Consider the following 14,201-nt stretch of genomic DNA (forward strand, 5'->3'; position numbering starts at 1 on the left):
TAATTTTTCATAGTTAATGTTCGAAATCGAAACCGGTGTTAATCAGTTATGGTATGGAGTTTTATTTTCAATTTTGAAAATGCGCCCCCAAAGAAAAGATACGACTACGTAAAAATGATAAAATATGTGGGAGTCGAGGATGTAGATGGGGCAAATGTGCATGAAAAAAAAAACACTCGAATCCCACTCAACAGAGCTCTCCAATGAATATATTTTCTTGAAGCATTAAAAATTCCATCATAATTTTATATATTATTTTATTACTTTTTAAACTAATATAATATTACGATATTTTATATTATTTTAATAGAAGAAAATAATCGGAATGAGGGTATTATTGTTATATTTGAGAGACATATTTGTCATTTTCAGACTTGCTGCAACAATTTTCACACGGACGAAGAATCTAAGGTGAGTGTCGACTATTTCATTAAAAAGTTGTAAGCTCTTCAGGAGAGAAAGATCAACACTCATCATAACCAGTCCATCGATTAAGAACAGCCAGAAGTTAAAACAAACTTATTAAATTAATTCAGTGCATTCGGGTAATATGGAATACTAGAAGACGTTAGAATGAAATTCTTTTTTTTAATTGTCACTGACTCACCAAATCTTGTTTTTGATCAATTTGAATTTGTTTTCTTTATTTTGAACACCCTATCCATAATGCCCGACAATTATTCGATATTACTCGACGAAAATTATTTATATAAATACTTTTTTTTGTACAAATACAAATACAAGACTATAACAGGCAAAATGCTTGACGAGACGGCTGAATGAATGAATGAACGCCAGAACTTTGCCACTGGACTTATCCCGTTGCCGAGATCTCTTCCAGCCCAGCTTCGTGGCAGAGTCTGGAACAATTTATTTTGAGTCACTGACAAGGTGGCTGAGAAAAAGATGCACATAACAAATATGGATGTCATATATTTTAAAATACAGCAACCCAATTAAAGGTGCAATTATAAAAACTGAAAACTATGTATATGCATGATAAAATATTACACAATGTCCATAAAAATATTTATGTTGTCTTATTCTGAGTTTGGATAGCTTCTGAATACACTCCAACATGTGTATCGTATTTATTTTTAAAATTGTCAATTCACGACACCGGAGGTAGGCTATTCCATTCGTTCATAACCCTATTAGAGAAAATGGTAATGATTTTTCTTAATCATATTATTTATTTTTAATACGCCGCATTGTCAATGCAAAGACATGAAATCGAACTTTATGGAAACAAATATTTAATGTTTCTACCATGTTTCAAATCTGAATAATTGAAAAAATAAAACTGCCATCTCATATGTTCCCAAATGTACTATATATCTATAAATTTCACAAATTAATCCGTTCACGAATATCTGGAGTTAAGTTCATTCTTTCACTCTCCTGAAGAAATTTCCCCTGTTCTCATTTTAGCCATGTTAATTTTAACACACTTTACACGATTATTTTGTGTAACCAATCAATCATGTAGAGCGACGAGCCATCTGTATTTACAGAAAATCCCAGCTCATTTGAGACCTCAATGATTTCACTGCGGCTGACTACTGCATTTAATTCTTTCTATGTTTAATAAAGTTCAACTAAACACTTACCTACTTGAAGTGATGAAACACGAACGTGCGCATTCGTACGATATCGAGCGCTGTTTGGCCGCTAAACTATGCATACGGATAGTTATGTATTTTCTACATTTAAGAGAGACCCATGGAAATAACACCCGAACTAACGCTTATCTCAAACGTTAGAGTGTCAGCCAATAACGCGAAGCTTTAAATCGTGTCCCCCTGTTATAAATTGCGATATGTCTTCGAAATACGAGTAAGAGAAGCGAGATTCTAGAGTAGTTTGACTTATTTCGAAGTATACGAGTACATAACAGAAAAAAAAAACCTCAGATGTCAAAACCTTAGATAGCGATTCGGTACTCCATGTATAGGAACGCTTTTATCGGATTTACGGATCTCGATGCCGAATATCAGCTACTCAAAAATACTATATCAATACAGAAAGATTCTTTTCATCATATTTGCTAAGGGAGCAATAAGATGGAGCTCAGAGTTTTCAAAGATTAAACCAGCGATTTGAAATAGAGAAAATACGATAGGTAATATTAAATATAATATTCAAAATAAATATGATATTGTGTTCACTAAATCACACTCAATTTCTTGAGTACATAAAAATAAGTCTATACCGACTTTTAAAAGGCACATAAGTGCCTATTGAATCAAATGAAAAAATATTGTAATCTTCTAATAATGGATGATTTAAGCATGCTGATTCGATGCATTCCTCTATGGGATATAGAATGCAAACATAATAATAATAAACGTTTACATCGAATATTGCTAAAAGAACAAGTATCTTAGAAGATTTGGATTTCCAATCTGTTGCTAGCTGCAATCTCTACACTTTGATGAAGTATATGCAGGCGGCCTTAATTAGGAAAAAAAAACCTCAGGGAAGTTGTTACACCTTAGTACAATATTTTACAAAACTTTGTTTTCTCATTAAAAATAGTCATTACCGTAAAATTTCACTGAATGTGTGTTTTTGTGTGTGTGTCTGTGTATACTGTGGGAAACATTTTGTGGAATTTAAATTGCCTTTTTTTCTTACTGTAATCATCAAGTATGAATTTTTGAAAAGGCAAAAATGTTCCTAGATGTAACAAGGGGTCTTGTACCTTGAAGCATGCAATGTTGTACCTTGGAACAGGGTAAAATTACAAGGATAAAAAAGGCACACGGGAAAATAATATATCAAGTATTTTTAATATAAATCATATCCTAATATATAGAATATCAAAATAATGACCCAAATATCAATAATATTAATATATATAAACAAAAGTAACAATGACGGAGGTAGGAACGTATTTATATAGATGAATGGTATACTTATTCTTTATTTTTTTAATACTTGAAGAAAGGAATTCCTAGTCTTTGGTTCTACTAGTTCCTTGGATGCTTGGTGGTGATTGCATCAGACATGCAATAACCGTGATGACAACATTTACTATATATATCTACACTGTGATAAACTACAAAACATTTTCTCGTCTCTCTTCCTAAGGACATTCATTAAGTAAAGTTTTTGTTAGACGCATCCCACACTGTAAAATGTTTTTCTTCAACAAATTTGACCAGGAAATAACCGAAAATGAATAGAAGAGAATGGAAATGGATATATGTATTGATATATAGCTCTTGTTTTTAGAAGAAACAACGATACAACCGAAATTTTAAAAAAAAATACATTTTATTTCGAAGCAAAAAATGTATTAAAAATTTGTGTAAGTTGGGTATTTCCGAGGTAAACTAGGAAAAAATGGTATTTTATACTTTTCCGAGGTACGCGATCTTTTTTGTTTTAAGATACACGATGCTCTACTACTACTTTGTGAAAAATATTGATAACTTTTTTTCATGATGCTTGGTGTGATTGAGCACTTCGTACCGTTTATCAGGAGATTACATAGATTGCAATTACCAAATATAGTTCACTTGAAACGTTGAGAAGAAACACATCGAAAACAAGAACACAATTTTTTATTTTGTGTGCTTACTCGCGAAATCTATGAAAATGACATAAACAAAGAGCTTAAATCACGTATAGTTGTCAGGTTACGTTAATTTCAGATTTATTTTCATTCCAAAAACATCAGCTAGAAAGCAATACTGTCAAAACTATTTCAAATGTTTCAGGGTTTATAATGGTCAAGGAGGGGGGGGGGAGCGGACAACAGTTTCCCCCATACCAAATATTTTCCTTCATTTAATTTATGAAGCATCCTTTTTTATTTATGTAACTAACATGGCTCAAGAAGCATTTATATTTGATTTAAGAATAAATTATATTTGATTTAAGAATAAATTATATTTGATTTAAGAATAAATTATATTTGATTTAAGAATAAATTATATTTGATTTACGAATCATTTCTGTTTGATTTACGAATCATTTCTGTTTGATTTACGAATCATTTCTGTTTGATTTACGAATCATTTCTGTTTGATTTACGAATCATTTCTGTTTGATAATGTAAAAATATATTTGAAACACTGTAGTTCAAATATTTGATTTGGTATAAATGATATTGTACAATTTGTCAATGTGAAATTAAATTATTATAAACCACCGGAACAATGAACAAAACAACGCTGTTTGAAGATTTTATCACATTTACCAAGGCAGATAAAATAAAATAAAAAAAATATATATATTAAAAACACATATTATGCACATATAAAAATTTAAAAAAAATATTCACAAATGTTCAGAAACGTTGGTTCATAATGAACTTATTTCGTAAACTACTGTAATATGAACATTTTCGAAACACTTGTTAGAAAAATCACTGATAAACATGTAAAATTAAGAAAAATATCAGTAATAAATCACTCGATCACGAGTGTTATTAGACTGCACTCTATGCCCATATTTCTTAGTGCTCGACTTCTGTAACGCTTATCGTGAGCTGAAATTAGGACACCCGTGGTCTGATTTTGAAAACTTACTCATTTCAAAATGACAAAAAAGAAAATCAATCACTGAAACCATTAAACATTTTAGAAGTTACGTGATTTCTTAATAGGCTTCAGATGATACTTATCTTCTCTACGATTTCATATGGACTATTTTCGGAGAAAGAAGTCTATGTGAAATAAGTTTACAAATAATTCTAGTGTAGGCATGGAATTTTTGAAACATACACTTATAAATATAAAGAAACAATATCAACAATGCATATATACATATCATCACTTGATTTAATGAAATTAAAAAAAAAATTAAGAACAGTGAACTGAAATGAAAGCGGTGTAAAATAAAACAGAAAAAGCAGAAGAAATAATGAGTTTGTACTTACCAACGGCAGGTGCATAGACGTTCAAATACAAGCAGTCTTCACTCTGGTTGGCCAGGTAAGGCAGAAGCCTCTTCAAGTAATTTAAGCGTCCTTGGGGCATTTTTTTTAGGGCTTCGGTCTCGTTGGTGATATCGGGAAGCCTTTGAGGACAAACGGGACCGAAATGATCGGCCATCCTTATGCCTCTCCAATGGGGTGGAGTCACTGGCGGCATGAATCTCAGCGATCCCACAGGAGCACTTGCGTAGGGAACACCGAGGAAAACTTCCACGGGCTGGAGTTGCCTATTCGACAGAGAACTGATAAATCCTCGTAGCGATCCGTACTTTGTGGTCACCACGCGTGAGCTCAGCCGACGACAGTAGCAACAAGCGCACAAAAGATACAGGGCAACAACCGAAAGCACCACGTACGCCTTGAAGGAACGTAATCGACCACGCATTCGTAGCATGGCCGACCCTCGTGAAAGATCCATTTTATCTCCTTAAAACGGATCAACTTCTAGCCATCCAAGATCACGAAGGAAATGTGATAAAGAGAAGTACTTATCATTCGCACATTTCGCATTTTTTTCGCATCACAAGACGTAACACATAGTGAAAAGCCTCACGGTTATGATGAAACGCTTTTGGGTCAAGGTATTCATCAGTTTTTCGTGAAAAATTAACACTCATCAGCAACATGTCCGATTTACGTCCTTCATCATGCAATGGGAACATTTTGCAGTTCAAACTCCGGAAATTAATTTAAATCATAGTTTATCATAGAAAATCCCGACTCGGAGCTTTACAAAAATAATTGCCATAAAATCAAGTAATTTCAATGTAGTCGCTTCACGGTGCCATTACGTACAGAACATGATATAAGGCGTGACCATTAGTTAGTGAATAAGCCACGTTTCATTAATTCCTCAAATAACCAAGCACTTCCGAATATGCAACATTTACGTACAACACTGAGCAGTCAATTAGTTAACATTAATTTAAATATAATAGTATTATACATAACACTCAAGTCCGTAATTGAACATCAAAATGATTCCAGCCGTATAAAAATATCAACAATCTTCCGATTATAATTGTTATATGAGTATATTTTTGATTTGTTGTTCGAATTGAGAAATAAAAATAAATCTCATAAAATTTCAAGGTTTACCATGAGCCACGAAGATGCCTTTGCAGTCTTCTTGTAAATTTCAGGATAGCAACGTGTTGAATTAAAATTTTAAGAATTATTTTGAACAGAAAGAAAATCACATTTACACTGTTGTAGGAAATCTTTTCTTTTTTTTACCTTGAACTGAAATTATGGAAAGAAAACTTTGTTTTTTTTAGTCACAAAACTTCATCGAGAAGTTCGGTCTGGATGCAACAGATGTCACCAAGACATTCTATAAGGTGCGCACCGTAAGGAAAAAAAGCATAAATAACAATATCGAAACGCAATCTTCACCGTGAACAAAGCTATAAATGACTTTTAAACCACCTTAATCCTCTGAATAAAAAATAAATCACCGTATTTAAAATATAATCTCGTCTTTCTTCACTGAAGACGCGGATTCGGTGACACGCCGGATACACGAAAAATCTCGTCGCGCACCATAAGAATATATAAAAAAGATAAATAAAGTAAATGAAGTCAAATCATCCTCAAGTCAAATATTTAAAATGTCGAGCGAAGAAGATCGGATAAGGGGGAAAAATATATAACTAAGAAAGACGGTCGAAGACAAATGATGCATCACTGAAAAGGATAAATATTCCACGAAGAAGAGGCGGATGGATAACCGAGGGCAGCACCAAGAGAGACACAATCTCTTGTTGTCTCGAGAACTTCGCCGGATCGTCAGAGGCTGAAGATCCGGATGCGGAGAGCAGCTCACGGTGTGCACACACACAACACAGCGCGAAAAAGATCACGCGCATGCGCTTCACCAAGGGTTAGGAGGGGGGGGGGTGTTCAGTCTTTTCCACGGCACCCGAAAACCGTCGACGCCCAACGGGGGTTTATAAAAGCAAAAAAATAACCAAAAAGTATAATAATAATAATAAAAGAACCAGATAACGCAAGATCTCGTGATGTCTCGAGATTTTTCGTGACGCTATCGCTCCTAAGATTATTTTTTTTTTTAATATGTGGGTTGGTTAGTGGAAATGAAATCATCACACGCTATTTTCAGTTAATGTTAAACATTTTTTTAAACATTTTCTATATAAATATAGCTACCCATAAATATTAGTTTTATTTTTAATTATGAGTTTGAACCACGTAGAGTTATTATCCGTAAAAATTCAATATTAATCTTGATGAGATAAATGAAATTAAAGGAAAAACTTCGTACCAATGGGTAAGTTTTGGAAAAAAAGGAAACATAAAAGGAAAAAGAAAACCCTGACAACATATCGGCATGAATCTTATATTTAGAATTAAAAAAAAAAGTTTTCCTGTTAATGGATGAACAAAAGTTTTCATAGAAATGTAATATTCCACCATTTTCTTTTCCATTCGCAATTTTGTTTGATCAAGATAACAATACTATAACTAAAACTTGAATACATGTTGAAATCGACAATTATCACGTCCAATTATTGATTCAATAGTATCTTTATATAGAACATGGTTTTTCAACCGCTGTGCCGTATCAGAGTCGTAAGTGTGCCACGAAAAAAAAATTAAAATTTCAAAGGAAATTAACTGCTTATTTTCTAAATCAGTCCTAAGTTCAAAAATTTTCAACAATATGTATTGAAAATATAATTAAGACTTCCTCTATCACATCGATTCTATGCCCACTTTAATAACCATACGGTTTAGAGGGGATGTTCAGTCTTTTCCACGAGACCAGAAAACCGTCAACACAATAGGGGTTTATAAAATAAAAAAATAAAAATAAATAACATAAAATAAAATAATAATGATAAAAGAACCAGAGATAACGCAAAATCTCGTAATGTCTCGAGATCTTTCGTGATTTTTTTTAATATATGGGTTAGTTAGTGGAAATGAATCGTGTCACACTATTTTCAGTTTGCTAAATACATTTTCTTACTATTTGTATGAATATAGCTACGTATAAATATTAGTTTTACTCTTAATTATGAGTGTGAACCACGGAGAGTTATGGTTAATAAAAAAATTGTATATATGTTGATAAGGCATGCGAAAAGAAATGCATTTGAATGAACTAGATGTCAACGCATTATTAGCATGGAAAATTTATTCTCTCTCATCAAAATTGAAAAGAAAATAATTTCAAATTTTCATAAAAGGAATAAAAGAGCTTTCTGTGCTTTCTGCTTTCAGTCTTTTCGTATCAAACATCGTATCAACAGAAAGTAATTTGGAGAAAAAAGAAACCTAAAAACATATCCGCAAATTCTTTTACATTTAAAAATTAAAAAAGAATTACCACTCTATTAAGTGAATGAAATTTATGATTTAAAAATAATATTTCATGATTCTTTTAAAGTAAATTCCAGTTACTTTAATCAAGCTATCAATAGAAACATCAAACTGAATACGTGTTCAAATCCATAATTACTATGTCTTCAATTAATGATACATCATTATATACAATGCGACCCACCTAGAGACTTTTTACGTAATTCGACGACGAGAAACCAAGCCATCCGCTGTAGAATTCTACAGACAGCTTTATTCAGGTGGCTTCATGAAAGTAATTTTCATCCACAGTGTCATTCTAATTTTGAAGAGTATGTACAACTTCGCCCGTCTTAAAAGATTTATGGAGTAGTTTTGTAAAAAAAGAGACATTTTTTTAATGTAAAACGGAGGAATTACTCTATTTAAAAAATTACCTAAAGTTTGAAGAAGTATTTTCACTCCACAATGAAATTCGGAGGAGTAAAACTGAATTTCCCATCGTACAATCTATTTATCACAACACCCATAAATAATTTACTATATTTTGCTGAACATTTTTCTCTCGTGATTCATGTTGGTATTCCTTTTGCTATTCTAATTGTAATAGTTTGATGCTATATGCAATTAATTTTTTTGTTAGGTAAGACTCTTTTCTTTCCTCATTATAATAGTATCAATTTTATGTTATTTTTTTCCGAATTTTTATTTTTCCAATTGTTTTTGCCAACCCTCCTTATCGTCCATGGAGCTGGTAAGATTTTGTATATGCCCTTTTCTACGTGGTTCGACTGCACATGTATAATTTTGCATTATATTGTTTAATTATTTTACTTCCATCTATAGTTATAACAGTTTTATAATGTTCTGTAAATCTTTTTTACATACGGCGATAGATTGATTTTAATTTGAATTTTGATGCTTGAATCACTCATATAAGGGCGGATTGGCGAACACTGGTCATCCAGATCTCTGTTATATAAGGATATTTTTCCCTCTTTCTCAATCTTTTTTCACTCCACCACTTCGTAGGATAATCCACCTGGTTAGGCTTTTGGTTTTGTATTTGTGTAGGATGATCATAGTGTATACCAAACTGTAAGATTTGTCTGTGGTAGCTACTGATTTTGTACTTGTATATATCTCTTCACAGCAGATTAAAAATGTCCAGAGAACCAAGCTAGCTTTCATGGTTCTCTGGACATTTTTAATCCAACCCCGAGTTATATTGTTCTGGAGATTTTATGCAGTCATTACGCGATATGTAAACGCGGTGCTTTGTAAGTACGGTTGAGTAGTAAGTAATACTCTTCACGTGACACGCTATTTATGTGTTCAACGTCATAGAACTGAAAAGTCACGCGTTATTCTTCTCTAAAATTTATTTTTCAATTAAAAGAGAAACAATTGTGAGATGTTTATTATTATGTTAATGAATTAAACAAGTGTATGGTATATATTTGAGTACTTACGTTAAGAGTGAGGTTAATAGATAAATAGATAAAGTAATAAAATTCAAAATTTATAATTTTAATTAAAACAATTTTGATATTTAAACTATTTTAATATCTACACTTAAAATGGTATATAGTTAATTGCGTTTTAAGGCAGCAGAATTATATAATTACTGTTTTTCATTCAGAATTATTGCAAAACTATATATATTTTTTGAATTACCTGCTAAAATACGAAAGAATTTAGCTTATCTGGCAGATCTAATTACAAAAATAATCGATTTGTTAAATTATATATAATATACAAGTCGTTTCCAAATACTATTTGTATCTTATAAATATAAAGTATACAAAACCGGGAGCAAACTTTTTCCACTTACCCTTTTCGTAGCAGTGTCTACGAAAAAGGATCAACAATTTTTCAATTCCCGTCTTACGGGAAAAGCTTCTCCTCTTTGCACAAGAACTCTTCAGAAAGGATAGGGGGAAAAAATAAATAAAAAATGTTGTGAGGAATGGGGATCATCAAGAAATTTCGAACCCATCCCAACAAGTCCCATCAACGAAACGACGTTTTTCTTAGACTTTTCCTCGCAGTATTCGTACGGGATAGAGAGGGAGACGCGACTTTATGGAGAGCGACGTTTTGCAGCATTAACAAAACGTGACGCGTATCTCACGTCACATCATCATCGGCGATAGGAATTATTTTTTTACCTTGACAATATATCATATAAAGTTTATTTACAGGGTGTCCCATAAATCCGTAATTAGTTTAAAAATTCATAAAAAATTGAACGAATTGGTATATTTCAATTACTTTTGCGAAAAACAATATTTTCACAAAAGTGGGGAGGGAGGCTGTTTGGATACATAAAAAAATTAAGTGAAATTTTTGACGATAGAGACCGCTTCAGTCACTGGAAATATATAAACCATAGGTGAAAATATACGATCACACGTGAAGATTTTGTGATATTCAACCCACGAATATGAGTTATTTCGATCACAAAGACAAGTCAAACCGTATCGATAGGATATGGGGAAGAATATTTATCCAATACTTTGTCAATAGAGTGCGCTGCATGGGAGAAAATCACTGGAAATATGCAATCAACAGTCCTTTATTACGCCGCGTCTGTGATTAACAGTTCATTTATGGATTTTTCTGTTACTAATGCTTAAACAATATTTTCATTGTGATGTTGACATTGGTGGATAAAACACTACTTACGAAGGTGTTTTGCCTCAGCCATGAATTTCTGGCTAAAGCTTTACGAACGTTTTGGACACAGAAGAGATCGAAGGAAGGTTCCGGTTCAATCACCACTGATTTGCTTTTGTGCCTTTTAGGAGTACCGGAGTGGCGTGGTGGTAAGATGCTCTTCTACCACCGCGAATGTTGCCGTCAGGTTCGAGGTTCGAAATGGAGGGTAGAATATAGCCTACATAACGAGATATTTTCCTTAACAAACTTGAGGTGACCACCGAGAGATGCCACCTTCATTTCCAACTCAACTTTTTGATGTCGGTAAATAGAAGTATAGTGATACAGTCAAACCTCGTTAGTGCGTCACCCGGTTAACACATCACTCCGCTCAACGGGTCACGTTTTGGAAGTCCCAATTGTCCTCAGACAGGAATTGGCAGAGATATGGCGTACTCCGTTTAACGAGTCACTACGCTTACTAAGTCATATTTTTGCTTCCAAAAGCGTGACTCATTAACGAGGTTTGACTGTATATGGTCAGAGTTGGTGTTAGGTGGGGTATTAGTGCCTTCTATGAACAAAAATTAGAACTTGATATTTTTCTCTGCAGCAAAAATATCCTCTTTCATGAGAATGACTTTCCCAAACTCCTTCGACAGAATATACACCAATTCCTTCAATGGTTTATGAATTTTCCGACAATTCAAAACTTTTTTCAGACACCCAGTATAATAAACATATCCGAAATGGAAAACTATTTTACGGAAACATTATTTTTTTTAAATTTCCTTCCATTCTTTATTCTTCAGAAACGAAGTGAATGTATGTTGCTGAATCTCACTGCTGTAAGAAAATGAGATTAGAAAATATTCCAAGAAACATGTTTTTTATTTAATGGAAGGATATTTTTTTGTTCACTTTAATAATTTATATATTAGCCTTGTTTGGAAAGTCATTCAAATAATCAGGACGAAAAAAATCTTAATTAATTTTTTCTAGCATGAACCAATATTAAATGAAAGGAATTTCGTTGCCAGGATAAGCCAGAAGTGGAGACTTCATAAACTAGTTGGAAAAGGGGGAAAATACAGGGTATGTGTGTGTGTTCCACGGGCATGTCCCACAAAAAGTATACACAACACATATTTTTTAATGAATTAAAATATCTTTTTCCTCCGTTTTAAATTTTTTTTAGGGAGTCGATATTAATTAGCTGCCGCATCATCTTCCAAGGTGGACTTTCGAGAACTTAATTAACCTAAAAAATCGATCGGAATTTCAATAACGTCTGAGTAAATATGCATACATATGAGTGAACTTTATTCAGGATTCGCATTTTTGAAAAAAAGAAAATGTTTTGAGAGGTAAAAGAAAAATACCACGATGCACATTCTATGAAATATCCACAAGGTGTGAGGAAATTGATTTATCGGTATTCATTATTATTTTGATATTCATAATTTGAATATAATGTTGTCGATAAAATGGCTAGCCTGATTGTCGTGATTATGATTAGTTATTGGGCAAGAAATACAACAATATGATTTAAAATTCCATTATCTCTTCATCCTTTCTTTTAATACTTTCGCTAGTGAAAATTTGTTGTGCTATTTGGCATAAAAAATATTAAAATGATTTTTTTTTTATCACTACTTTCATGTTCTGCACACGAGGTTAATAAGAGCGGGACTTGCAGTTTATTGCCGATTCTGAGCGGCAGCGTTCGGCAATTTCTGCCTTCTTCACATATTTCGCCAAGAAGTCGATGCGTTATGCCCTCGATGGGGAACTTCTTGAGATTTTAATTTTTTTCTGCGGCCACGCTTTCAACATTTCTGTTAAACATTCCATATGAGGGAAAATTATGCCAAGACAAATCGGGTATCGAACTCATGACACCTTCAAACATCCTTTGGTACTTTAGGTAAGTATCTTATCGATCTGAAAGTATGAAAGTATATAAGCACAACTATTAATAATAGTTATTCGCAATTCATGCAATACTTTCATTGTTCTTGAGTGGTGACGTCAAGTTCCTGAAACTACGAAAAGGAAAAAAATATTTCAAGTGCTTAAACGTTTTAAAAAAGTGCTTTTATAAAAAAAAAAAACTTTAAAAATGCAACGAATAGGCATATTGATTATATTTGAACCAATGTAACCAATATACTTATTGGTTGTTTTTTTTTCAAGTTTTGTAAACGATATGTAATCAAACATTTATAATGCAATCCCGGCATTGGTACGAAAATGGGAGGGTTTGAATTTTCGTGTTCCCGCCGACAGGTCGATAATCCTGTCTGATTTTCAGTACTGTAAATGATGAAAGGAAGAGGGATTTCTCAAACGTTATATTCAAGTAGCCGTATGTAAAGATTGAATGCAATTTTGGTAAAGGAGATAGGGGACGTTAAAAATGAAGATTATTTATCTTTAATATTTTCAGCTAATGTGTCTTTAATGCATGTCAATAAATGTATTCGATGAATCTAACCAAGTTATTTGCAAAATTTTTATGTTTAATGAATAATTTATTGAAAAACAACTGCAAAACTTGAATGCTATTGATATTTCTCTCCTGCTTTCCTTATTTTGGTGAAATACATTCATATTTTTTATCGCGCTTTCAGGGATACTCACAAACATTTACAAGCATGCATTTTAGGATGTGTGAGGAAAAGAATAAAGACTAAAATAATCGTACCTAACGACAAGTATTTTTTTCTTTTTGGCTTTTCTAACAATTAATTAATATTTTTAACAGTGAATATTGATGAAGTTTGAATGGATGCTTAGTTATCTCTCACTGGTCATGAGAAACAAGTGTGTAAAACCTTGAGTAATTTGAATGAAATTCGGTTCGCAAGGGACGTTTCGAATATCAGTTTCTGACGAAAAACAAAACGAAAAACTAGAAATGGAGGTATCATTTCCCGAAGAGACAACCATGATTTTTTCAATTATAAAAATCGCAGTAAAAAATATCTAACCAACATATTTTAATGAGGTTTGTTGAAAACATTTTTCTGTAAGAAAAAATATTTCGCCATTTTCATGTGTGAATGTCTCGTATTCCCTTAAGACTGTAATGAATGTGTTGATGCGGGTGCAATGGAAGGAATGTTTTTACTAGCGTCCTCTGTTGTTGATTTCTAACAGTAATTTCTGAATTGATTCATGTTATAGGAATATTTAATTCTCCTTTTTCAATAAAAAGTATGTTGTTAATTAGCGGTCGATTTTTAGTCAGTTTACGGACCATTAATGC

At 32.6% G+C, this 14,201-nt stretch overlaps 1 protein-coding gene across 1 annotated transcript in view; it reads right to left on the minus strand.

Moving 5' to 3' along the window:
* LOC149067453 (neuroligin-4, X-linked-like) overlaps nt 1–6,759 on the minus strand; it is a 165,973-nt gene extending 159,214 nt beyond the window's left edge. The window contains exon 1 of the mRNA XM_089252658.1: nt 4,889–6,759. Within this exon, the coding sequence (XP_089108784.1) occupies nt 4,889–5,363 (475 nt within the window). The 5' untranslated portion in view covers nt 5,364–6,759. The remainder of the gene's footprint in view (nt 1–4,888) is intronic.
* Between the last annotated feature and the right edge of the window lie 7,442 nt (nt 6,760–14,201).

Source organism: Pholcus phalangioides, unplaced genomic scaffold (genome assembly GCF_987345545.1).
Source record: "Pholcus phalangioides strain wild (caught in Gottingen) unplaced genomic scaffold, Ppha-v1.0 ptg000030l_1, whole genome shotgun sequence".
In the NCBI taxonomy this organism is placed as follows: Eukaryota; Metazoa; Arthropoda; class Arachnida; order Araneae; family Pholcidae; genus Pholcus; species Pholcus phalangioides.